At 41.4% G+C, this 26,538-nt stretch overlaps 2 protein-coding genes and 1 long non-coding RNA gene across 8 annotated transcripts; 2 read left to right on the top strand and 1 right to left on the bottom strand.

Moving 5' to 3' along the window:
- Positions 1-6: 6 nt before the first annotated feature.
- LOC129588066 (uncharacterized) lies at positions 7-8,132 on the bottom strand. 6 transcript variants are annotated; one of them, XM_055482104.1, is made up of 7 exons: positions 8,021-8,132; positions 7,668-7,865; positions 7,263-7,486; positions 2,453-2,563; positions 2,145-2,368; positions 1,576-2,028; positions 7-1,331 (listed from the first exon to the last, which is right to left on the bottom strand). In XM_055482104.1, exons 3-7 carry the CDS (start codon positions 7,420-7,422, stop codon positions 828-830), a joined length of 1,452 nt encoding a protein of 483 aa, XP_055338079.1. In that variant the 5' UTR covers positions 7,423-7,486; positions 7,668-7,865; positions 8,021-8,132; the 3' UTR covers positions 7-827. The 6 variants fall into 6 exon arrangements, with proteins under 6 accessions (XP_055338079.1, XP_055338077.1, XP_055338075.1 ...); XM_055482102.1 differs by having other exon boundaries at positions 7,683-7,865; XM_055482100.1 differs by lacking the exons at positions 7,668-7,865; positions 8,021-8,132 and adding exons at positions 4,981-5,203; positions 7,108-7,157 and having other exon boundaries at positions 7,263-7,403.
- A 163-nt stretch (positions 8,133-8,295) lies between these two features.
- Positions 8,296-10,477, top strand: LOC129588068 (uncharacterized). The gene is made up of 4 exons (XR_008690437.1): positions 8,296-8,859; positions 9,140-9,202; positions 9,360-9,626; positions 9,691-10,477. It is a non-coding gene; the product is annotated as an uncharacterized LOC129588068 (long non-coding RNA).
- A 923-nt stretch (positions 10,478-11,400) lies between these two features.
- LOC129588179 (inositol 1,4,5-trisphosphate receptor type 1-like) lies at positions 11,401-26,121 on the top strand. Its single transcript, XM_055482307.1, has 45 exons — positions 11,401-12,044; positions 12,113-12,183; positions 12,410-12,531; positions 12,610-12,696; positions 13,170-13,328; positions 13,393-13,587; positions 13,882-14,124; positions 14,235-14,389; positions 14,547-14,764; positions 14,832-15,067; positions 15,155-15,322; positions 15,482-15,654; positions 15,739-15,891; positions 15,959-16,084; positions 16,145-16,240; positions 16,301-16,456; positions 16,515-16,719; positions 16,797-16,944; positions 17,010-17,370; positions 17,478-17,625; positions 17,718-18,161; positions 18,236-18,355; positions 18,597-18,836; positions 18,972-19,141; positions 19,198-19,429; positions 19,639-19,785; positions 19,855-19,987; positions 20,044-20,237; positions 20,341-20,489; positions 20,725-20,833; positions 20,917-21,159; positions 21,241-21,397; positions 21,463-21,767; positions 21,832-22,143; positions 22,211-22,525; positions 22,583-22,775; positions 22,915-23,034; positions 23,113-23,285; positions 23,362-23,526; positions 23,586-23,769; positions 24,447-24,691; positions 24,760-24,925; positions 24,985-25,145; positions 25,357-25,515; positions 25,578-26,121. Exons 1-45 carry the CDS (start codon positions 11,911-11,913, stop codon positions 25,686-25,688), a joined length of 8,301 nt encoding a protein of 2,766 aa, XP_055338282.1. The 5' UTR covers positions 11,401-11,910; the 3' UTR covers positions 25,689-26,121.
- Positions 26,122-26,538: the final 417 nt, after the last annotated feature.

Here is a 26,538-nt window from a genome sequence, read left to right as displayed (position 1 = left end):
CCACGTACAGTACAACGCTTTTAATAATATCGAAGGCGCATATTATTGATTTACCATTAATACACTGAGTCTCTCTAATAATACACCTCCAAACAATAATTACAAACACAAAATAAACTTTAAATTCTAGGTAGTGGGCACTCTTCGTTCCCGCAAGGAACCATTAACCGGCTTATTCTTTGTCGGCTTTTGTGCTGCCGACACCGTAGCAGAATTAACAATCTTTTTGCGCGAAATCATACCAGGCACATTGTCAGGTTTCACGATCTTATGACTAGAAACTTTGTTAGGTTTATCACTATTAACATCATCCTCGATTCCAGAATCTTTTTCGGGATTGGACCCAGTACCAGAACGACTGGAGCCCTTGTCACTTTCGCGGTCGTCATCGTCACCGATCACTCTGATCGCTGATACCGTTTCGTCAATGGTTTTTATTTTTACTGTAGGCTGTGCGGGTGCCGTAGTATGCTCATTTAGATGGTGCAGTTGCACTGGTTTAATGCCAGCTGTAGCATTGGGTGTTCGCGCAATGCTTCCTTGTCCAACTGATGTCAAAGAGCTCTGACTACCGGCAATTGCCCCCCAGTTTTTCTGGAAAACTTCATTAATTCTACGACGATGCGGAATTTGTACTATGGATTCGTTGGAGCCCCATTCCTCTTTAAGGATTTTTGCCCAGTTTTCTCTTTGATCCGGCGTAATCTCGATTCCTACAGATGGAATCGAGGCGGCAGTTATATCAGGCACACAGGACGGAGCTCCAGATTTATTCATATGCAGCACAACCGCATCTAAATCCCGATTATTTGTCGTGATGCCGGTTCTTATCGAGGAATTAACAAGATGCACAGATTCCACACGAGGCACTGCCGCAGAGCGGAACGAACCATTTCGTCAGCATAATAAAAATCAACTGTTCCATCGGGGGACGTTGTGCCAGATCGCCGAGCAAGACTTTCCTCGTTGATCATTTCGAGGTTAGGCAAGAATCGTCGCTTATCCAACCGGCTTTTCGTAACGTTAATCATACAGTGAATTTGTGCTCGAAATTGCTCAGCTTCCACGGTTGGGTGTTTCAGATGTTCAGCATCAAAGTATCGAGGATCGAAGAACAGTTTCCGTCGGCGCACTGGAGGCTTGGGAAGAGTTTTGCTCTCCAGTCTTTCTTTAATAACATCATGCATTTCAGCATCCTTAGTGACAACGTCAGGTGTCTGGATAATCACAACATCGTTGAGAAAGAACGGCGGCGGACTGTAGACGTATCGTATCGGCAATGATCCCAGTCCTCGACTGCGCAACTGCATAAGCCGATAACGAAATGCCATCTGAAAACAAACAATCCATTAGCTGAACCATGCAACCCAATTACAATAAAACAATCGCATCTAAAAATTTACCATAAAATTATGAAAAACAAAAGATGTTATAGTGCACTAAATACACACTTCAGCAGTGTCAAGTATTTCCGTTACAACCCTACAGAGGCATCATATTTGCACAGACAGCACACACACCAATCACCATGCACACATTAGCAGATTTACAAGGTTAACGGTTGAAAATACTAACATCTTCAGGCCAGGGGGCATATGATCTTGTGTTATATTCGTGCTTTGGATCGGTGATATGGTGTAGCTCCTGAGTACTGACAGAGCTTTTCTCAAGGTCTTCGCCATCCACTGCGACATCGTAATGACTGGGTGGTCGCTGATCGGATTGCTGTTTGGATTTGCGACTCTTGCGTAAGCGCGACGTAATGAACACCGCCAAGACAATAACGTAAAGTATCCCTAGTGCCCCACCGCAGGCCGCAGCCACCAGCACCCCCGTTTCCACATGGTCACCTTCATGATGTGGGCCTCCAGCGCTCAGCAGCGGCAATGTGCGCAGCCGCGTAAATGTACCGGCAATGCGCATGGGAAAACACCAGCTAACGGGTGATAATGCCGTTGTGTTGCAGGTGATGGTGAGAAGGATTATGCGTCCTTGAAGGAACTCGGCATGCTCCGATGATCCAAGCCACTACACAGTCAAACGAATCAAACATCTTGATTTTGTCTACATGCACAAGTTAACGACCTAACCGATCTCTAATCCAAGCAAACAACGCTGGATTTGCGTTTGTACGTGATAATTACCTGTAAGTTATAGAAAATCCAGTTCGGAGATGGACTATCTCCTTGGGACTGGTACGAAAGAGGAAGCGGAGGTGCCACAGGAGGAAAAGACTGCTGCACTAGTTTGAGGCGTGGTGGCTGATTGCCGAGACGGATGGCAGCAAACGATGTCCATCCGTCAAAAGAAAGGAACTGCGCTTCCTCCACATAGCAGCGATTCTCCAATTGCGATACGATATCCACATCTATGCATAAGCCAAACAGTAAAACTAACTCAAAACCCGCAAAGTGATAAATTAAACGCGGATTTCAACTTATGGACGCATTACCGGTAGTTTTCATATTTATTTTCCGGTTGATCGTATGACCAAATGGAGGAAGCTGCACGACAGGAGTGATTTCCTGCTTTTTACCATCCGTGAGTGCGGTATTTGGACAACCTACATTAACATACAGAATGATGTAGAAAACAACAACCAGTTTACCATTATTTCCAATCGTTAGCCAATGTTAAATAATGTACGAATGTGACAAAATTAACAAAACCGAAACAAAAATTAGCCAACTGTAGCAGGACGTAAACTAAGAAACCAACAAGTTCCGTAAACCCCGCAAAAGTTTCGCACAAGTTTCGCAACTAACTTACATAAAATGAACAATTTCACATGCATTCGACGCAAAAGAGTATATTCACAAAATATGTCATGCAGTAATTATTACAAGCAGGGTCTACATTTCAGCTCTTAATCAAATTTCATATATATCGAGATTTCGAAAATTCGAACTATCATTCGAGCCGGTTTTTGTTACACATAAGATGTAACCGCTAAGGATACCGTACAAGCGGGGCGATTACAGTACTGCCTTAATTGTTCTCGATAAGAATATCGGAGTCAAATTAATCGCCGTGAATATTCATCCTCAAGAGTGTATACTAGGATAGTAATTGGTTTCTTGGTCGTCACCTTTGTTCATGGTGGCACTGACATCTTGACAAAAGATTACGTGCTTGACATACACCTTAAAAATACCCCAAGTAATTATGCCTTGTCCAGTAAACAAAGTTTAACGCTCTACACAACAAAAGATTTCATGACTCCGAAGAGTGCAAGTTCTCCAGTATTACTCAAAGGAAAACAATTTTATCCAAGTAACGTTTAAACAGCTGGCAGGGCAAAGAGTGTATTCGGCGCAATTTTCATCAACAGAACGTACTGGCTCCAACATTCATCGTCATGCCCATTCACACACACATATAACTTATATAATAAAGAAAAGCAATTTTTTATCAGCCAACGTGGTTCATAACAAAGCACCAACAGGTCTTTTCGCAAGTTTGCACAGTATGGCAATAATAAAAAATGCAAAGTTCTTCACTAGTATGTGGAGCATCGATGCTGCCCATGCATCGTAGCTACCTGTACCGAGTAGAGGAAAAAGGAAGGAAAATCCAGTTCGTTTGACTACGTTTTGATTATTCTAGAAATGGTCGTTGACCGAACAAATGCTGAAAATTTTATAACGAAGGCACTTGAGACATTTCCCAAACGGAATAACATGACGTAGAGGATGTACAACCATTTATGTGTGCCGCATACAAAATATTCGTTCGACGAATAATAAATTTTTATGGCAGTTCGATGTAACATAAAATAAAAACGGATCATTATATGCCTGTATTACATCAAATTAGAATTTAATCATACAATTAATAAAAGATAACATCATTACGCAAAACAGAATGTTCAGTGTGCTTCCACTGACAATCAGAATGATACAACATAGTTATGTACAAATTACTGTAAAAAAATCGACCATTATACCACACTTGAGTTTCCACTTTCCTACAGATAGTACATTTTTGTACCCGTGACATAAAGTGAATACAAACACTTTCATTGCGACTTAACTGATGCAAATTTTTCGTCGCATGTAGAAGAGTTAATTAAAACGAACAAGCACTCGTTAATTTAGAAGAACGACGAAGCATCACAAACTCGGACTACTAAGTCGGTTAATAGGTATCTTAACACTCCTATCTAGTTCGTTCGATGAGAAAGAACCTGCTACTGCAGAACAGTTCCATTAATGCTACCAAAACTTGCAACATTCAAGCGACTCTTTGTCCATCTTACACAAACTGAAATAACCAACCATCCAGAACCAACTCAGAGATTCCGTGATTAATTTCCAAAGCAACACGTTCCGTGTCTGTATGTCGTGCAAAGCACTACGGTAAAATAACAAAACGAGTTAGAGAAATCTATTACGTTGAGAATGTGGACACTCAAATCACCAAATCGACCGCATCAATTTTGAGTTTTTTAAATACGGGCAAAATGAATATTTCCATGAAACTGCGACAAGCCACATAATGGACGAAAATCGAAGCATTCTCTCTTGCTAATTGTTACCATATACCAGTTCAACAATACGCACAAATCTTTTCAGTTGCAGAAGCTGAGAACAAAATTTTCTCCATGAAGTTTTTGTCAAAGAAATCAGTAAACAGTAAAACTCTTCTAATAAGCTTAGCGGTACTGACTGACGATTCTGAGCAAAGAACATGAATCACAAAGTAGTCTCAGGATACCACTAACTACAACACCCTGGCTTATAACTGCCGAGGTACCGCTTTTAACTTGCGCAAATAATGATGTAGATAAAAAATTATTGCCGGTTTCAGAACAATCTGATTCTTCATCACATAGCCATTACGATAACCACAAAACCGCAATTACGAGTACAACGCAAAAAAGATTGTAAACAAGATGAAATAATCGCATGAGCGACGCGTTAGGCGACCAAGTTAATAACATTTTACCATTAACAATTATTAATTAGCCCGAATAATTACCTCCGCTTTCAGGAATCTGCTGCACACAAGTAGAAATATCATCTTGGAAAATGGGATAAGTGTTTGGACACTGGCACATACACGGATGACCGTCATTCTGTCCTTCCCCTTTCGAATCGCTTTCAGAGCAGAACTGGGATGAACAAGCAGAGCCGCTGAGAACAAATTTATCAGCAGTACCGTCTGCTCGCGTAATGCGGGACGGAATGTGGTCGGTCAAATCCTGTCGAAAACCCATAATATGTGTAGCCGCGAATATCCACGTCAAGACATAACATTTTATTAGACTGCTCCAGCATCTTATTATAACCATGCTGCTTCATAAAAATCAACAGCTCTCTAGAGGAAAGAAAAAACTGCGATCATTCACGTCAACTTTCCCACGATCAACCAGCATTCTCTGCAGGTGCCTGCCCATTTCGCATTATGCAGACATTATAAACAAAGCGCGGGGTACCGTTTTTTACAAAAATTTACGGTGCTACAGAATGGAATCTGCAAACGAAAAAAGCGTATAATTCGGAGTTGACATGGTTTAGGACCGAATGGATCGTTAAGGCAAAGACTCAAAAAGTGATCCGGTAGCTGTGGATGCGGTGTCTAAAACGGAGCTGGTCATGTTCTGTTTAACCGACGATAATACTTCAAATAAGTGAAGTTGACGAACAACTTTGATCTTTATAACCAAGATGCTGATCTAAAATCAACTCTTCGTCATAGACCTAGATAATAGCCAGCTGCCGGTAAAACGCCAATATGCCTTCCTTTGCACTGATGAGAATGAGCATTGGTCAGGTGGGTCTCTAATGGTAAGCATCTCAGTGCTAACGGCACAAAGCCGAAAAGCAGTATCGCAAATCAGCCGCCACGCTATCGGCCATGGTTTTACGCGGGGTGGGACCGTCTCGACGGCGAAATGTATGCGTGCCGCACAGATAAACTCGCGTCAAATAACACCAAACACGATATCTTCATCTGAAAACATTACTGCATCCTTCAAGGCCCTTGTTGTCTCTTGATCTGAAGGGTAATACGAACGTACTCTAACTTTCGGACAAGTAGCTAGATGCATATACCAACCATTACCACCACAGACTCCGGCCCAATACGGATGACAGTGCAAATATTGATCATAATTATGGCACCGCTATCCAGCTTGTCACAAAATCACGCTATACCATTTTTTTCGAAAGTGCTGACAGGGCTCAGAGTAGCAGTTACCATTCAGACAAAAATGCATGCACACCACTGCCACAGATTGATCCCAAATCAAAAACTTCTTACCGAGCGATTCTGCACGTCGTACTTCTTGCGACCAGTCACCAGCGGAAGCATAACTCAAACATTGTCACAATCACGAATACTATAGCTTCTCATTTGCTATAAGCCCTCATAATTATGATTGATAATGATTTAATGAATGATAACCATGCATCATTTACATACGAAATCTCCAGACTTGTATTACGATTGCAAAGTGATTAATATCGCAAAGTGATTAATATTATTTAATACTAATCACTTTGACGATTGTATAACACTCACAGCTTTAAGCTAGAGTATTCGGGGTTACAATTGTCAAAATTACATGAATTCCGCTTTTCCGGTACAGAAAGCCTTAGAATATTTCTTAAACTAGAATAACTCTGTAGTTACTTCGAGGAAGATGTCAGGGAAACTGTAACATTAGACCTTAACAGTTAGTTCTACAACTTCTACTTACATTTAAAACATGGCTTATGCGGTAATTTTAGGTGAATCAGCTGGATGCATGTGTACCATACATACGTTTTTTCGACTCACTGGTTTTGTTATTAGCAAATTTTAAACATGTGTTATATTTATATAAGCTTATCTAAAGTGAATTTTTTTGCTTTCAGTATCGGCTAAGAAGATCCAATGGATCATTTTTGTACACTGAATAAGTCAAAAAAGGTATGCAGATCAACATTGCCCTATATGTAAATACATGTCGACAACAATCCCATAAAACATAAAACACTGGCGAATGATTCAAGTCAAATAGTCCACTTTCTAATTAAGCCATTCCAGCGGTTCTGGTAGCGATAATTACATCATGGACGTGCGCGGATTAAGGTTTTTATCATAATTTCTAACGAATTTTACCTGTATTTTCATCGAAAGGCGTCTCATTAAATATCCATATTGTCACAAATCTACAGAAATAGTCGATTTCAAATACAGTATACAGGGTACTTCATACAAACATCAACTATAAAGTAGAAATACATCAACTTTCGGCCCTTTCATAGTTTTCCTACCGGCGATGATTTCATTTTTCGATTTCACTTCCTTCCCCAAGACTGATGCAGTAATTCCGAGTCCGCTGCTACAGCAGGCAGAGAACATTCGACAACCGCTGCCACATTCACTGGGGATGGAATATCCAAAAGCTTTTCCTGGATCCAGGCAGAATACCATTGCAATGGGTCGAAAAGGAAGGATTTCGTCACTAATCCCTCGTTCGACTGGCAAGAAGATCTTTCTACAAGTTAGGAAGTACGACCCAATCAACTCACTGTGACGCTTCGTCTTTACGTACGACTATTGAAAAGATATTTTCAGAATCAGGAGTACTTCGAGGTGTTGGAAGCCGTAAGGCCTGTGGGCTGTGACTCAGCTCTAGCATCTGTCTAAACTCGACTCTCGAGCATCGCGCTACTCACTTCAATTGTGCGTACCTTCGAGTTGAGCATGGTACCGTTCTTTGTTCCTCTTATGGCCAAAGCCTCCAAGATGTTTTTTTCTGTTCTCGGCTCCATCAGGGAATAATTTCTCGCAATAATCACAAAAGTATCCCTTTCCCATCGTAAGCAAAGATCACGAAAACGTCGAACGGTAAACCTTCGGTTGTTATGGCAGAACTAGAAAATGTTTTAAGCATTGCAAACTCAAAAGCAAAACAAACCGCAATTGTAAATTTTAATTACTTCTGTTTATAACTGTTATAACTATAACTATTTATTTTTTTTCTTCTAATTTTAACTACTTCTGTTTATACATCAATAACTATACTTACTTTCTTGTGATTATTTTTCTAATTATCTTTAAATTTTAACAATCTTTGATAGTATAAAAATTGATTTAAATAGGGTTGCAGATGCGGTGCGCAGATTCGCAATCGCAAGACGTATTTAATCGTAAGTAATTTTACCGTTTCTGTAAGCGCACTCTGTGGCCGGTTGACAGCGTCCAACAAAAGGCATAGGGCAAAAGCTAGGGGGTGAAGCTTCTGCAAGTTCGCTCAACTTCGCTGACAAAAATATAGAAGGACTGTACTTATTACCGTAAGCAGTAAGTACGTAGTAAGTACTGCAAAATATGACGCTGCAAAGTCAGCAAAGGCAAAGCACAAAAATTTACATTTGTTTTTGTTAGCCTTTTATTTGTTTTCAGAGTTTTTAACTAATTTTTGAAATCAAATGAATGTGTAAAATCGTTGATCACACTGGGTACTAGGCTACTATAAGACTGTTTTGTACATTTTGTGTATTAGAGTACCGCGATGGATCCTTGTGTGGAGAATTACGTTGGAAAATTGATGGAAGAGTGTCAGCGGCGGGGAATACGGAGTCCTGAGTATGGATCAATAAAGCAGACTGGCCCACCTCACAAACCCGAATTCACGGCCAGTCTTACGCTTTTCGGAATGACGGTAACTGGATCGGGACTAACAAAGCAAAAAGCCAAATGGGACACAGCCCGGAAAGCACTAGAGGTGTTGGGAAGAGGCACTACTACATTGCCTACGCCTACATTACCTTCTTTGCGATCAGTGACGGGCACCGTGATGGAAAAACCGTTGAACGAAGCTCAAGCTCCCGCAGCCTCTAACTCGACAACGGATTGTACGGAAAGGTGATGATTTCTCATGTTATAGGCACTAGTGTACCGATTGATAGAACACTCTAGAGCAGCAATTGCGTTTTAATTCAATAATTGTTATTATGTTATGCAACTTATACTGATTTATACAATAACGGGTTTTGTAAATTCCCTTTGTGCGTATTACGTACATAAATGCCGTACGTTTACCTCCGAACTATTAAAGCGTAAGTACTATAGTATCTCTCTAGTATGCGAGTATTTGCGTTTGCACTTCTAGGTCCAGATTTGTAAAACCATGTGTTTATTTTAGCTATTCTCGGGCAGGGCCAGCGCGTAAGGTGCCAAAGTTTGATCCACAACATCCTCGTCAAAGGTGCGATTTAACTGTTAACTAGGTTTACTCATGTTATAGTTTATTGGGAGCTTTACTTGTGTTGTTAATACATAAGTACTCCTACTGTAGGTCAGCAAGTACGGTTGTAGACCTGTTGCACACACACTAATAATCTGTATTGTATCGTTGTTTTTAGTTTAGATGCTTTGTTGCAAGAATTAAACATTCCACCGGTTGTAATTTCGTTCAAGAGCGGAATCAATTTCCCCCTTGCCTCCGCACGAATTGAGCCCTCCAGGGATTCCCCTGATTTCCAGCCGATCAACGAAGAGGCATTCTTTACGGATGAGGCAACCGCCTACATACAAATATGTCAACAATTATACAAAAGCTGCTGAACGATGCCAGCGTACGGAAATACATTGACGATAAATTTCCTGAACGTGCTTCCCCTTCGGCACAGGTATACGCGCGAACAATCCAGTGTTAGTCTAAACACTCACGTTTTCTTTCCTCTTTGGCTGCAGAAGAAGGTCAGTGCTTCGTACACCGAAGCTCAGTCTCCAACCAAGAAAATAAAATCTGTCCCAGAGTGGAAAAAGACTCTTTTCCACTACAAGAAGATCGTGTCATGCTTAAAAACCACCAACGAGGACAATGAAGCCGCAGCCAAACGGCTAAGTTTACAACTTGAGCAACTTAATGATGTCGGTGCTTTGGAGAAACTGGGAGAACTGGAGAATTTTTCGGTCATCTACGAAAATTTCCCCAAACACCCCGTATCAAAGCCGTCAGAATATGTAGTGCGGTTGTTAGATGCTTACCCTCGCACTAACATTCCTGTGGGAACAGAGAGGCAGCGACTTCGAATTTGCCGGATAACGTTCGAGAACAAATTCCGGGATGATCCTATCCTACACTTTCATGGTATGGGGTGCAGCGAGGGCGAAGCTGATTTGGATTGCGCGAAAAATGCTCTTCGTTATCTGTCCCTTATGGAAGAAAAGATAGCAAAGGGTTTGGCATGATGTGGACTGTGTAAATGCTCCAGTGAACTATCTTTGCTCTCTGCATTTTAAATTTATCATGTGCAATTTATTTTACTTTCTTGATACTGGATGATATTATGCTTTGGTTTTGTTGCTACCTTCTGTTGTTTTTAGATAGTTACTGGATATCATCCAGTGTGATAACCCTACACAGCGGTAATCGTTTTAAACACAGAAACTGTTGTTAGTCTTTCAATTTGCTTTTGTTTTTGTGCGCGGATTTGTTATCGCGATGCATAATGACTGATAAAACCTCGATGTGGAATTTTCTTGCTGAAAGTTGACAAGTTATTTAGGGTTGAAAATATAGTTCTTATCGGTCTACAACTTTAGGTTCCGTTTTTACTTGTTGCTATTGTGATTAACGTTTATGGCTGTGCTGGCCTGCGTAGTGAATTCGGCGTTTGAGGAAGAGGGTGATACAGAAATTTACTGAAATTTTTCTTGCAGGAAAGTCGTTTGCAAAAGAAAACCCACTACCTGTATTCAATTATGTTCAGTAAGTAACAATCAGACAACTAATCGTAATCATAATCAACTAATCGTAATCAACTAATCGTAAGCGGTAAGCATATCATACAATACAAATGGTACAAGTACATTACAATATGATATTACTATAACGTTGGTGCTCAGCTGTAAACAACCATTCAAGCAATGACGTCTTTTTAATGAATGATTGAATCTGAAATAAAACCAAAAATAATTTGAATGTACGGACCCTTTAGAGCATCACTACTAGCAATAGTACAAAATACTGTTCGTGCACAAATAAAACCTATTTTTAAACAATCGATATATATAAAACCTACATTTCACAATCGAATTTGTAAGGTTGATAGGCTTAATTGGATGCTGTGGTTCACAATTAGATCGCGTTAATCAGGTGGCATTTGTTGTTCGGCGGAATTGCGCGCACGTACTTAAGTGCTTTACTGTAAAGTGCAAACCATGCAGACGAACTGACGGTCAACGATAACGCTGTGACGTAAAAAGTGTTTCCTCTTAGCATGTTTTTCGTTTGAGGAAGCCGATTCTTCCGGAGTGTCAGCTTAACATAAATTTCAATCGCAGAAGAAACTTTTACGATTAGAAACTAAAGTTTACACCGACAAGGCGACAACCAACTCACACTCCACATCGCAGAGAACATTTCGAAGATCATTACTTTCCGGTGAGACGCAAGGTCATTATTGCTCATTAATTCGCTTGAAGCTGAACAATACTCATATGCCTTTTGTGTAGCCGCAGGCATTTTATTGTAAATCACGTTTTGAACAGGCTAAGAATAAAGTGGTGTTAGCTAACCTTCGTTTTTCTTCACTGTGCCCCGAAGTTACAGAAGCGAGAAACAGTTGTCGATGTGCCAGGCTGCGGCAACACGCAGCCACATTTCACTTTTCGGGTGTATGCTATGTACAGTGTACGCGGTCCCCATTCGGAACTGCTGCCGATAAAATCCGTCACAAGCAGGGATCCTGTAGTGTGCCATTTGTTTCGCAAGAACGAACATCATCCACTCTGAACGCATAATGCCTCCGTGAAACAAAACTTCGCAATCGCTAAATCTTTTCTTGTGTTATGTTTTGCGGATGGAAAGAATGCTACGTGTGCTGTGATACCTCAATCCGTGCTGGTTGAGTGTAGTCTGTGTTTGCGTTTCGACGGCGAAACGCTGTTCGATATTGGCTATAAAAAATGTCGTCCAATAACCTGGATGATTCGCACAGCGTGGCATTCCTGCGCATGGGAGATGTCGTTGCACTGTTCGCGGAATCTACGAACAATAAAGACGGGATTTCGCAGGATGCTGGATTTCTCACATCTTTAGGGTGAGCAGTAAACGGATGGAAATATTCCAATTTCGAGCGTCTGTGAATGTTTCTTAGCTGCGTTGCAGTCTGGTCGACGAGCGCTGCGTCGTAAATCCACGCGATGGAGATCTGGAAAACCCGCCGAGAAAATTTCGAGGTAATTATTGTTTTTGATCAGAGTCGCAGCATTAAAATAACGTAATGGTAATGTACTTAACATGCATCGTGAACTGCAGTTGTGCCCATGCAACAGGTGTTTTGTTGATGTTGGATGCGATCGAATGTTTTGATTGCTAATTTTAGCATCTCTTGCACAGCTGATCATCATCTGTGTACTGATGCCGTGGTTATAAATGTGGTACAATTGTGTTGCTGTTTTTTAGACTGCTTATTCAAAATTTGTCCCATGAATCGCTATACAGCCCAGAATCAATTCCAGAAAAGCAAGCAAGCCCGTCAACAGACGGGATCGTCGGCGCCATCTGCACTAATAAACAAATTACACGTAAGAGGCCTGTGCGCTTGCGCACTGTGTCGTGCATATGTAAAGCTGGTTGATTATCAATCACCCTACTGGTAACAGCATGCGGCGGAAATGGAGAAGAAGCAAAATGAAAACGAAAGCCGCAAGATGACAGGATCACCAATACTGTATGGAAATGTGGTGCAGGTATGGTAATGTGAAAAATTTTTGTTTACCTGTTTTAATCAGAATATCGCATTTGAACTAGAAAGTAAAACGAAGCTTCCCGGAAGCAACAGGATGTCCGTTTAATTTGTTTTAAGAATGCCTTACACTGAGCAGTTAACGATAGCGAATTCTTTTTACCGTTCCTGTTTTTATTAACAATAAAGCATAGTCATAATTATTTTGTCAACACTTGCATTAATTGAGTGTCAAGTAATGTCAACATACTTAAGAATTCTGCAGTTTTAACGGATATGTATACTGTCGGTAGTCGACATTGTTTGAGTCTGTTTTTCATTTTTTTTATTTTCGAATCTACTCTAGATGTTGAATACTAGCAGCAGTTATCTTTTCTCGTAAACGCCACTATGCATACTTTCTAAGTCTGAATGTAACGCAGTGCGGAATTGTATCACGTAAGCGAGGCGGTTTTGACGGTTTTGTTTGTACTGCAGTTTCTGCATTTGCAAAGTAACAAGTATTTGACTGTCAACAAGCATTTGCCGGCACTGATGGAAAAGAATGCCATGCGTGTCCATCTCGATTCGAATGGCAATGAAGGCTCATGGTTCTATATTGAACGATTCTACAAACTGCGCGCCGTGGGAGACACGGTAGTCAGGTTTTCCCATATTTGTACTTGCGCCGTGTTTAATGCTCTGCGAAATCGTTTTATAGGTGGTAGCCGGCGATAAGGTTATTTTGAATCCGGTGCAAGCTTCCGGCCAACCGTTGCATGCAAGTGATAAGGAACTGCCAGATAATCCTGGTTGCCGAGAAGTGAATGCAATTGCTAACAGCGATGCGGCTTGTCCCTGGAAAATCTGTCTACATATGGACTTTAAGGACGCGTCGGAAGACTGTTTGAAAACGGTTAGCATAACACAGCTCTTTTTGCCAAAGCAAGAAAATGTTTAAAAACGTTTTTTACCGGAAATATTATAAGCGGCATAATTAAAGAGTGATGGTGAATCAGTTTTTTAGTGTTTACAGCCCTACCTAATCATTCTAAAACCGATTTCTACAATATACACAGAAAGCGGGCACGTAGGAAACTATTATAAGATGTCTACAAAAACGCATGTACATGTACTAACCATGAAGTGCTCTTAATGGTGTGCCGGAGGTCTGCAGCATATAGTCAGTTATTGGATTACGGTTTTACAGGGAGATGTCATTCGGCTGTTTCATGCGGAACAGGAAAAATTCCTTACCCTAGATGAATACAAAAAAAAGAGCTATGTCTTCCTTCGATCTACAGGGAGGACCACTGCAGCCGCTGCTACAAGTTCCAAAGCGTTATGGGAAGTTGAAGTCATACAGGGTGATTCTTGCCGCGGAGGCGTTGCTACATGGAACAGCTTATTCCGTTTCAAACATTTGGCCACCGGAATGTACCTGGCGGCTGAGGTGACTCGTTTTAAGCGCATTCTTTCTCATATTTAAACACTTTTTCTGATACGCAGTGCAGTGGCAAGTTCTGAAAGCAGGTGTTCACAGTCGTAACAAATTAACTACAGATCGACGAAGACCTGACGAAAGATCCCACACGGACAAAACTCAGCAATTCCCAGCCAGTCTACGCGCTGGTACCGCACAAGGACATTCCCGATGCTAGTTGCGTATTCGAACTGAACCCTACTACATCGGTGAAGGGAGGCACCACCATTCCAAAGTACGTACGATTTGCATTTTTTGTTAGTAGATTGCGGTGCATTACACAGGGTTGGCCGACCAGTGCTATTTCGTTGTGTGCCCTTTGAAATGTTTTTGGGGTGTTACCGGTATATTTGGTCATAGTGTGGTTGAACAGTTTTATTTTCACGTCTTAGGAATATCAACACAACCACGTACACGTATGCTCGATTTCATCACCTAAGCACCAAAACTTGGGTGCATAGTACGATCATTCCCATTGACAAATACCCACCAGAAGGATCATCGGCAAAAGCCATTGAACAGTTCCGTCCAGTAATGGAAAAAGTTGGCTGTGCAGCCATCCGCGATGATAGAGAAGCATTCGCCATCGTTCCGGTAGCAGTTGATGAAGGTAACTTGTTCACTGCCGAGCGAAGTCGGAATAGCGATCTTATATATAGCTGTTTGGTTTATTGTAGTTCGCGATCTTGATTTGGCCAATGACACATCCAAGCTTCTTAGCTCCATTAATAAGAAAATTGCAAACCGCAGCGTTACCAGAAATGATTTGGGGTTGCTCAAAAAGATTTTATCGGATCTCATTTATTTTATGGCGGAAGTCCCCGATACCGGTGGTGATTGTCTGGATGTTGTGGTCACAGATCCCAACAGGGAGAAGCAGAAGCTTTTACGAGAACAGAATGTCTTGAAACAGGTTCGAGTTATTGATTTAAATTCCCTGATTTATGATGGGCAACAATTAATCGGCGAGGTGTTGTACAGCTTTTAGTGTGGTTTGCAGGTTTTCGTCTTTCTGCAAACTCCTTTTGCTGGGGAAGATAAACCGGATTTTCATCCGTACTTCACGATGGACGATTTGCGCGAACATCGAAATGCACACTTGAAAGCTTTGATGCGTTATTGTTATCGAATTTTGCGCCTCTCACAACAAACGTACCGACGAAATCAGGTATCTCGTTCGAGCTCGGAAATTTATTTTTACTGGTGCTAGCTGTTGCAATATTAACTCCATTATATGTAAAACGCTACAGTATTATATTATTACAGTGCTTCTCTTGCATCCATGTGCTATTGCTTCTTACTTCAATACTAATTTCTTTGATTGTAGGAATATATTGCTAAAGAATTCAATTTCATGCAACGGCAAATCGGTTATGATATATTGGCTGAAGATACAATAACGGCGTTGTTACACGATAACCGGAAACTGTTGGAAAAGCACATTACTGGGAAAGAAATCGATACTTTTGTTGGCTTGGCTCAAAGCAACGAAGATAGCAAGTCTGTATACTTGTTTTAAAAGCACTCGAGCGTTTTTCACCTTTAAGATGTAAATATAACAATATCTGATGGACGATGGTGCAGATTTTTGGATTACCTGGCGCAGTTATGCGTATCCAATCGCATAGCCATACCGATCACACAAGAACTTATCTGCGTGTCGTTATTCAAGAAAGATGAAGACAACAGCATTTTGATGAAAACTCGATACGAAAACGAAGAACATGTTTACTCGGAGTAAGAACGATTTGCTCTACGTGTATTCGATCGTCATCTTATTCGCTGTTTTTAACTTTCTGTACAGAACTGGACGGAACTACTCACCCGTTGTTCTAATATGGAAAAGAGAAATTCGCTCTCTTCGTGATCTGGCAGAAACCGCTCAGAGCAGTGTCAGTCTGGAAGCTGTCCGTTGGCTGGACTACTATCGGTCAGTTTTTTGTATTGTTACAAACGTCACATCTGGTTTTAACGTTCCGCTTTTATGTAGTCATCAGCTAGACCTTTTCTCACACATGTGCATGGATCGTCAGTATTTGGCTATCAATCGGTTATCCCAGGAATTGCCAATTTCCATGGTTTTGAAGTATATAGATTCTCGTAAAGTATCGCCTTCACACAGCATTTCATTTTTTTCGTTTTCCAGATGTATTTCCGATGAATGCCTGCCGTATGAGCTGCGTGCATCGTTCTGTCGGTTGATGTTACATATGCACGTAGACAGCAACAATCAAAAAAAGGTCACCCCGGTACGCTATGCGCGGCTATGGACTGATATTCCGAAGGATCATTCCATTGAAGCGTACGTATAAACAGCTATAATGTTGTAATTCCGTACTGATTTAAGCATTTTCTTCCAGGTATGACAAATTTAACAACCAGGAATTCGACAAGGATCGGAACGGAGCCCGAATTGAAACAGCGGAGAAACATTTTCTTGATATCGTGCGCTTTGTTAAAGGATATTTGGATAACTGTGCCAGTAAAGGCAGAAGAGAAGGCCAGATGCCGGGATTCAATCAAAAGGCGTTCGCAAACCGCGAGAAGAATAAACTCACATTTGAAGTACAGTAAAGCTATACTTACATACTTTGAAAGTTTTATGCCAAATACTTTGTCTTTGTAAGTTTTGATATTTGTAGGTGGTTAAACTCGCACGGTTCCTTGTCTACTTTGGATTTTACTCCTTTTCGGATTTAATCCAACTATCACACATTCTACTGGCTATTCTTGATTCATCGACGCATTCTTTTCAAACACAAACAGAAAGTGAAGATAAAAATATGAGCTGTATGAAATTGTGCTACAGCGATGGCGTTGAATTGGAATTCAATCGGATGCCTTATTCTTGATAGGCATCGAATCAGCCCTTCTGGGAACCATGATGAATTTGAGTAACATATCTACAGCACTTGCTAACGAATATGGAGCCGATCAGAAAACACGGAATACAGAAGCTGATGAGCGGCTCATCATGGATACAAAATTGGAAATTGTGGAGATTTTGGAATTTATTCTGGATATTCGCTTGGACTATCGTATTACGCGGCTGTTGTCCGTATTCAAGCGGGAAGTTATGAGAATGCGCAACACTAGCCTAATGACATCGGGAGGTGATACGTCGTCGAGGCGTCGAAGTTCGGGTCCGGAATGCCCAAGCGCTATGGTGGATCCCAAAATAATTCGCGTGGAATTCGACAACATTTTTACCAGAGGGTAAACTGAACTCCTTGTTTAACACTTGCGAAAGTTTCCGGTGAAATTTGTCATATTTGTTTGAAAAGCATTTGCTCTGTATAACTGTAAGCAAATTTTTGTCATAGCTCGGATCGACTGGATGTGGAGAAGCTGTTTGTTCGGGTGCTGTTGCACCTTGCCATGCATGATTATCCGAAGTTGGTGTCTGGTGCATTGCGGATACTGTTTCGGCATTTTTCGCAGCAAGAGGAGCTCGTCGTTGCTATTAAACAGGTTAGGATTTGCTGGTCGTGTCTTGCGCTCCGCTTAAGGTTTTATGTACAAGTGCGTAAACTTTGAAAGCGTGATAATATTTTGCTGTTTAGGTCCAACTTCTGGTTGCCGCACCTGACGTGGAAATATACAATAGTGTGAAACGAAATTTGGATCATTTCCGTGGTCTTGTAGAAACTTCCGAATTATGGGTATATAAGTCTGACAAATCTTCGGAAAAACATGGTGGCGATGAAGGAGGCGAAGCAGCAGCGCCCAAAACTCCTGCTGTACCCCTCTCTAGTCCACCCGCGTCGATCGCCGATAGCGGAAGAGGAAGTGTGGTGGCCATTGGGAATGTGACAAACATCCCAGCTGCCGATGAAATGGACAATTACGACGAAATTCAGCATCTGCTCAAAGAGAACATCAAACTTTGTACTTTCGAGCATACGCCCACCGGAGCAGTGCGACCTTTCAGGCCGAAACAACGCCTGTTGCGAAACTTGGGTTTCCATACAGTAGTCATTCAGCTTCTTAAAATACCGTATCAGAAGGTCAGAAACTGGACTTCTCTGTGGCCGGCTTGGTGCATGTATTCTACGCGTTTGCTAAGACGGTGTTATTGCAGGCCACAGACTTACGGATGCGTGAAATTTTTAAATTGGCTCATGAGTTTCTCCAGTACTTTTGTCGTGAAAACCCGGATAATCAGCAACTGTTGCACGAACATTTGGAAATGTTTTGGGACCTTCGGTAAGAACAGTATTTCACCATAGGAAAGCCAAATCGCGTCTGTTTGTTCGGGTGCCCTGTACCTAAACGTAAAAAACCATTAAATTATATAAGTTCATTTATTGAATAGTATGGATATTTCAATATGTAATTGTCCGCGTACGTATGGGAAACAGTAGTTATATCTGAAAATGTTAAGTATTTTCCCTAAGAACACTTATGCATTGCTGATTTATTATCGTTGTTTTGTTTCATAGTTGCAACCGTGGGAAGCTCGAACAGTTCGAGCCATATTCGAAAACAATGCGGAACTATGTGCAGGTGTGGAAGAGCACGTGATATCCAACATGGTGCAGTGTTTGGAAAATCAAGGAAGAAATGTTGAATATCTGAAAACGTTGCAAGCTTTGATCAGCTTCGAGTATGACATTCATAGCCAAAAACAACAGCAGGACGTGATAGCGCTCAAAAGGATTCAAGATATGATTGTCACTGAGGTACAGTATTGTTGTATTGATGCTTATTGATGTGACCTTGTTGCACTCTTAATCAGCTGTTAAATGTATTCCAAAAAATCCATGCGTCAGAAACTATCAGAATATTTCTCTTTGTAAGCTATCCATTTGTTACAGATTCTGAACTGTTCGGACAACGAAGTAATGGGTTATTTAACTGATCGAAATGGCATGGAAAACCTTATTGCCGCAATGGTGGCCGTGGACGATGCTGACAACTCGGGAAAAAATCTCCCGGAAGACAGTCCGATTTTATTTCATGTTGAGCTGATCCGTTTATTGTCCATGTTAGTGTACCGGCAAGACTGCTGCAGACCAGGAAATCTAATGTACTAATTTATAGGTGTACGAGTGGCCAGAACAGCGTCACCGAAATCAAATGTCATGGCTTGATAACACTGGAAGATATCATTCGGCTTGTCCAACACGAAAAATGTTTAACAGTAGTGAAAATTGCCTACGTTGATTTTCTGACACATTGCTTTGTGGAAACTGAAATCGAAAACAAAGAGATTTTTGCAAGTAGCGGGATCATCTGGAATCTCTTTAAAGATTTTGCCCTGGATATTGAAAAGGTGAGGTATTCCACGGTTCTGACTAATTGGCTGGCTACACTTTTGAAACATTGCTAGAAGTTTTCGTGTTAGACAATTTTTTTATCAATTACTTTATTAATAAGAGTCTTACGTTAGGCTAGTGATATTAACCTGAATTTTTAGAATTATAAAAGTAAATTGTTATGTCGTAGATTAGAAAAACCCGCCTTAATTGTTTTCGTATACAGACATCTTTTGAGCCCTTTGTACCTCAAGAAAAATCTTCCCGACATCATTACGTCATGACTTCGATTTTGCCGCTGTTGACGGCATACTTCCAGTCTCGATTCGCTATCGGTGGGACCGGTAATCCGGGAAAATTTATCCCTGAAACGGTATGCTTACATAATATGTAGCTTCTGAGTTCTGACTTCATACTGTTATTTGTCTGGTGCTTATTTCAGGAGCGTGTGCAATTGTTTGAGCGAATTTTGGAAGGTATTGAGATGTTGTCTTCGGACCGGAATGACTGGGTGAAGAAAAGTGATCAGTACACTCGAAATGTCAACACAGCCCTGAAGGAGCTGAGAGAAGCCGGTATGTTCGCAGGATATCCCTTAGTTGATGTAGTTTTGACATGTTTCTTTTTGCAGCAAAGAAGCGCGGATTGTCATTAGATCCAAAACTCGAAATCAAACTGAACGCTGCAGTTGATCGTTTGCGCAGCATTATTGCTCTGGGAACTCTGAGGAAATTTGGCCGACGAGAAAATTATCGGGAGCAAGGAAGTCCTGCAGATTCGCAAAGCTTAACGCGTGGCGATCAGGACGTTTTGGATGGACTTCGGGTAAACTATTTTGCATGCTGCTTAATTCGGTCACCTTGCTTGTGATGTTTTACTACTTCAACGTGGTGGTAGCGACTGACAATATATGTTTAACATTTTATAGGATGTTGTTGTCGACATTGCGGTTCACGCAGCGCCTTTGGAAGTTGCAGAGCAGTCATTGCTGGTAGATATATTTCAAGAACCGGAGCAGCTTTTTGACGGAGATTCGGAAGTCCGGCGTCGGTCCGAAAATGGAGAATTCGTGCGCAAGTAAGGGTTACGCTGCGTTCCGGCTTGTTTTACTGTAGAAGAGCATATTTAAGTATCCTTTTTCTGCACAATACTGGCTAGCGATTCTGTTCATTTTTTGCGATGGCTGATCGTGTATCGTAATACTTTGTATTTAAAAAAATGATAAATTATGCAGGAATGCCGTATGCAAATATAAAGTCGTGACAAGATTTCCCCAAACCAGATTTCCAAAGTATCATTTTGTTTATTGCAGGATTATCAAACACGTTCGCGATATGACAGTACCTGATGAGATACTGTGCTTGAAGATTTTGAACACGTTAACGGACATGATCTACGAACCGAAAAAGCTTAGTGGGCAGGTATGTACGAGTAGAAAACCGTGTTTCCTCATAACTGCCGGCATACTGCATGTGACTGTATGCTCTATGCGCAAAATTTTCAGGCTGCAACGTTTCGGAAAGAGTTACTGCAAAAGTATTTACCCCGTGCTAGTCACACACGTTTTGGAAAAGTTACGGATCGATCGAAGGAGTGGGATATGGAAGGAATGCAAGTTTTCCTAAGTCAAAAGGGCGCTTCGGATCTCGTAGTTGACCTGATCGTTCGCAAGACCAGTCCGGCCTTGTTTCGATGTAGCGTAATTTTAGCTATCGCATTACTGGACGGCGGCAACTCAAAGATTCAGGTATCAACCGGTGTACAGTACTCGTTGTGTGGTATAAGATGCACAAGAAAAAAAAATCCGATTGGGTTTTTGTTTTGACAGTCTGAATTATATTCCCGGTTTTTGGACAATATTAGCGCTGAGAAGTTCCTGAAAGTCTTCCAGGAAGTTATCCAGACAGCTATGACACGACTGCGGTCGACCATGAAAACTATTAGCGACAGTGGAGATCTGGAGGACAACGAAGATTTACCCAAAGGTAAGGACGTTGCGGTTGAGCAGCAGTGCTCATCGGGCGTGATGATAGTTTTGTTATGTTTTCAGTTTTTGTTCCGCCACCAACACGACATCGATCAAGCCTGACGCTCCGAAGTCTTTCGCTTAACGAAGCGTCGCGTAATTTTTTTACCCGCATGTTTCATCGTGATCAGCTGACGCAGCAGATTGCTTCAACGCTTGAAGCAGCCAAAAGCGCTTTAACGATGGCGGATCCAGTAACTCTTTCAGATTCCGGGTTGGAGCCGGACGATGACGAAGATGCAGAACAACTGGAACCGGAAATTCGGATTGTTAAGGATGTTTTGCGATTCTTCCAGCTGCTGTGCGAAAATCACAATCCTGAAATGCAGGTACAAGGCCTATATCTGCATTTTGTATATGCTTCCTTAATTTATCAAAATATGGCGTTTTTAGAACTTTTTGCGGACCCAAAGCAACAAGACCAATTACAATATTGTCATGTTGACTCTCACCTTTTTGGATTGCATTTGTGGAAGTACTACTGGTGGATTAGGCCTTCTTGGCCACTACATCAACGAGAAAAACATTCGCTTGGTGAACCAGGCGATAGTCAGTCTGACGGAATATTGTCAAGGCCCATGCCGTGCCAACCAAAACTGTATCGCTTCCAATGAAGCCGATGGATTGGATATTGTCATTGCACTGACACAGCTGGACGTCCGTCCTCTGCAGAACAAGCGAATGGATTTGGTTCTTTTGCTAAAGGTGCATATTCATTCGTATTTCGCATTGCTATATGTATGATAAATCGAAAAATGAATTTCGTTCATAGTTTAATGCCATTAAACTGCTTCTGGCGATTATCGAGAGCCGACAAAGTGGAGAGAACACCGAACGACTGCTACGCAATTTGGACGTGCATTTATTGGTGAATAATATTGTCCAGTTCTACGGAATGCCGGAACCGGCATCCATGGAAAAGGATGCGCCGTCGCCGCAGTCGGTGGGCCATGCGCTGTACATTTTGGCGCATGAACTGGCACCACACAACAGTGAATTGTCCAGATTGTTGGACATAGAATTAATTCAAGATGAAGATCGTCGAGCGGCACTGGAGTACTTCGCTCATCATACGGCCAGCATCGAGGTCATTCCTTCAGCTGTTGCATTATTTTGTAATCATAATCCAGATACCTTTTTGCAGATTGTTCGTGAAGACAGAACGATGGAGAAAATTGTGTTCGAAGTTCCGGTTTTGTGCGAATACCTGACCCCGGAAACAAAGTTGACCGTCTATAACAACACAGAGCGCGATGAACAGGGCAGCAAAACAGCGGATTTTGTGAATCAGTTTGATTCCTTATGTGATGAAATGGCTTGGCAGAAACACCTCAGAGGTAATTTTGCAGTGAGTGTGAACTCGCAGTTTTTCTAAACTGAACGGTTTTTATGGGCTGGTAAACGCATGCTGGTCTAGCAGAAGCCTACGCTATTGGTGACTATAACTTACCTAATCCTGATAATTGATTTTAACAGAAACTCCAATATTGTTTTGGATCAGTAAACGTATGTCCTTTTGGAGAACAATTTGGAATGATATTGCTTGGTTGCTCAATATTATTGTTGCCCTGTTCTATCCATTCAGATCCCATGAAGGTACTACGCATAAAATGTTCGCTTTTGTATTTACGCTGGTAAATAATTACATGGAAGAACGCGCCGTGTTTTCTACAGGACTGTCTCCTGTCTACGAAAGATTTCTGTGGGTGATGTTTTTCTCCTTATTAACCATGTCTATCCTGAAACCGCGACGGAATATTGTGCTTCCATTCTGCATTCTTGCTGTTGTGCGTTCTATCTTTCTCGTTGGACCCCATCACACACAGCTGCTACTGGGATTAACAAATGTAAGCCGGTGGGCTTACAATGGCTACAAATGCGGCTTTCGGCTAAACGTTTTCTTATTTATGGAATTGCTTTTAGCTGGTGATCGCTGTAATATCGTGTATCAGTCATATCGGGAACAGTGGTACATTCAAAAGTGGTATAACGAGTATGGCCAAGGATTATTTGTTCTTCTACGAGCTTGGATTAATCGGCGTCTGCATTTGTGGTCTGGTCATACATCCTTTCTGTTATAGCCTTTTGGTGAGTTTCATCCTAAACCCGTGTGCTTGCCATAAAATAATTTCAGTTATGGCGGACAGCTTTTGGACATCGTTTACCGCGAGGAAACACTGTCGAATGTTATTAAATCGGTAACGAGAAACTGGAGGTCCATTCTCCTAACGGCTGTCCTGGCGGTCATCTTGATTTATATGTTCTCGATTGCCGGATATATGTTTTTCTCCGACGATTTTCTCATAGACGTAGAGCTACATTCGAAGACAGGTGGGTGACATTTATTAATATACCACTCCGGAATGGTGACCACTCCGTACACACCTACTCCGTACGCAACCTTTTGCACTACCTTTCATTCCGTGCACAGCCTTTGACACTACCATTCACTCGGTACACTATCAATCCACGCTACCTTTCACTCTGTGCACTATCAAACTTTTATGTTTATTTATAGTCGTATATACTCAAAATACTTATACTTATATTATATTACTTATGGCAATCGGGAGTAGGTATTTTCTCTAAAACTTTTGCATTATGTCAAGCTCGGAAACAGGGAGAGACCTACGAAACTGGGTCGAAAACTCCTTCAAAGCGGTGTCCAAACCCTACGAAGAAAAACCGGCACAAGGGCGCCTAGAATTATTTCTCACGGGAATTCAATTTTGTAACTGCCGATGATGCTGTTAATATGCAGCAATAACTGTTAACGAAAAAACGGCAGTTCCAGAAATAACTCTGCTGTGAAAAAATTTTAAAAAATTAAAGGTATTGCACGCAGATAAAGGTAGTGCCGAGTGGTTGTGTACGGAGTACGGTAGTGCTCAAAAAGGTTGTGCGCGGATGAAAGGTAGTGCAAAAGGTTGTGTACGTGGTAAAAGGGTGTAAAAGGGTGTATACGGAGTGGTGACCTTAAGGAATTGTCGGTTGCATTAATTCTCCAGTATATCTCTTAGATGATGCTGCCGCGATTTCCTCGACGACTCAGATAATAAATTCCACTTGTGACCTTGATTCTTGCAACGGAGAAACCTCGTCGTCCTCTGACGCCGGAGACAACTTCGTGGAAGTGGAGGAGCGGAAAGAAAGGGGCTGTGAAACCATGCTGCAGTGTATGATTGCAAGTTTGAATTACGGTCTGCGAAGCGGTGGAGGTATCGGGGACGTGCTGAGAAAACCTAGTGCTGATGTTCGTTTTCCTTTCCCCCTTTTTTCTGTGCTTTTCGCAATCCCAGGTTGAAGGTTTTCTTTTTACAGGACGACATGTTCATGGCCCGCGTGATCTATGATTTGTTGTTCTATTTTATTATTATTGTCATTACGCTTAACCTTATTTTTGGTGTGATCATTGACACCTTTGCCGATCTCCGCACGGAAAAGCAACAAAAGGAGGAAATTTTGCGCAATTCCTGCTTTATTTGTGGTAAATTGTGTTCACAGCTATATTGTTATGCTTTACAGTAGCCATGTTTGCTCTTGAAGGACTGGAGCGATCGGCGTTTGATAACCGAGCGACAACGTTTGAGGAGCACGTTCAAAATGAGCATAATATGTGGCACTATTTATATTTCATGGTGCTGCTGCGTGTTAAAGACCCCACGGAATTTACCGGTCCAGAAAGTTATGTTTTTACGATGATGAAGGTATATAGTTGTTTGGTTACACAGCTTACACTGTACAGGTGTTACAGGCGTTTTGGTTTATAACGTTTTGTTTAGTTCAGCTTCAACTGTCAACATATACGAGTATTGTAGCGAATTTGGTGAATCTTTGGGTTCTGCTGTCTTTACAGCTAGGTTTTCTAATTAGGGAATCTGATATGCATGAAAATATCTTACCATTTCTTTTCTGTAGAATAAAAAGCTTGATTGGTTTCCTCGACTGAGAACTATTTCTCTGAACGCCGATATTCATGAATCGGAAATGAATGACCGCCTGACATCCGATCAACTAAAGCATGTCATGGACGCTATTGCCATTCTGTCGTCTCAACTTCAAGACCTCAAACGCCAGGTGTGCAACCATTCTTCAAAATGTTAGGCTATCTGGAATTCTAATAACGTTTTTGTCGGCAGATGAGCCAGCAAAAAAACCGCCGCGAGCGACTCAAATATTTGCCTGCTGCATTCAGTTCTTCCGTTGTAACAAACAGTCCAGACGATGCCGATGTCGTCCATCTGGGTTGACCTTTCCTTCTTTGAATGGTTTTTGCAGTTTTTTTTCAGTTGGTGATGGCAATGTTTTGTGGTTTGAAGTTTTCCAGTTTTATCGTTCTTTCATAATGCATGTGTCGTTCACGGTTCTTTCATAAGAGATTTTAGGATCCCCGCTGATTTTTGTGTGATAGCTCTGCAAAAGCTGTCAGCGGAAGTAGGAGAGCAACCAGTTGGTCGGTGCTTTTTTTCGGAGTTATGTGAAATTGGTGAAATTTTAACAGTTTTTAGGATTTCTTTTTCTGGATCAGTGTTTGGTTGCTTTGTTATTATGCCAAATCGGTGTATGGTCAATAGCGGTGCTTCCGTAACTTTAATGAATTCCGTTTTGTGAATCGATTCGTGCTGCGCTAAACTTTTGTGCACCACGGGCAGCATTAATAAATGATCGAAGCTTTGTAAACAACCGGCTGCTCCCGTAAGCGCGCATTGCTTGTATGCCCTGCAGGCAAATGTTTGTTAGTGTTGCAGAATTTCATCATAGTCTACTGACTGTACCTAGCGGGAATCCATTAGTGACAGACAGTGAAGAGTAATTTTTTGTGAAATTTATGCTGTGCATGCCCCATCCGTACCGGTGAGCTGGCCTAATGAAGAAATGATCGATGCTTGCCTTTTCTTGACCATAATTGGCAGAATATGCAGTGGTATCAGCTTTAGTAAGCTGGCTGTGCTTACTATAAAAAAACAGTAATATATATAAGATTCAGGGACGGAAAAACAATACCTACAGAATATTCAGTTGTATGAAGTGATTGGTAATGTTGTTATAACAAAGAATTATCATAGACTCACTTCATAAAGAGCATCTTGCTGAAGTCGC

This window comes from Paramacrobiotus metropolitanus, unplaced genomic scaffold (genome assembly GCF_019649055.1).
Source record: "Paramacrobiotus metropolitanus isolate TYO unplaced genomic scaffold, Prichtersi_v1.0 Parri_scaffold0000028, whole genome shotgun sequence".
In the NCBI taxonomy this organism is placed as follows: Eukaryota; Metazoa; Tardigrada; class Eutardigrada; order Parachela; family Macrobiotidae; genus Paramacrobiotus; species Paramacrobiotus metropolitanus.
This window is presented reverse-complemented; position numbering and strand designations above follow the sequence as displayed.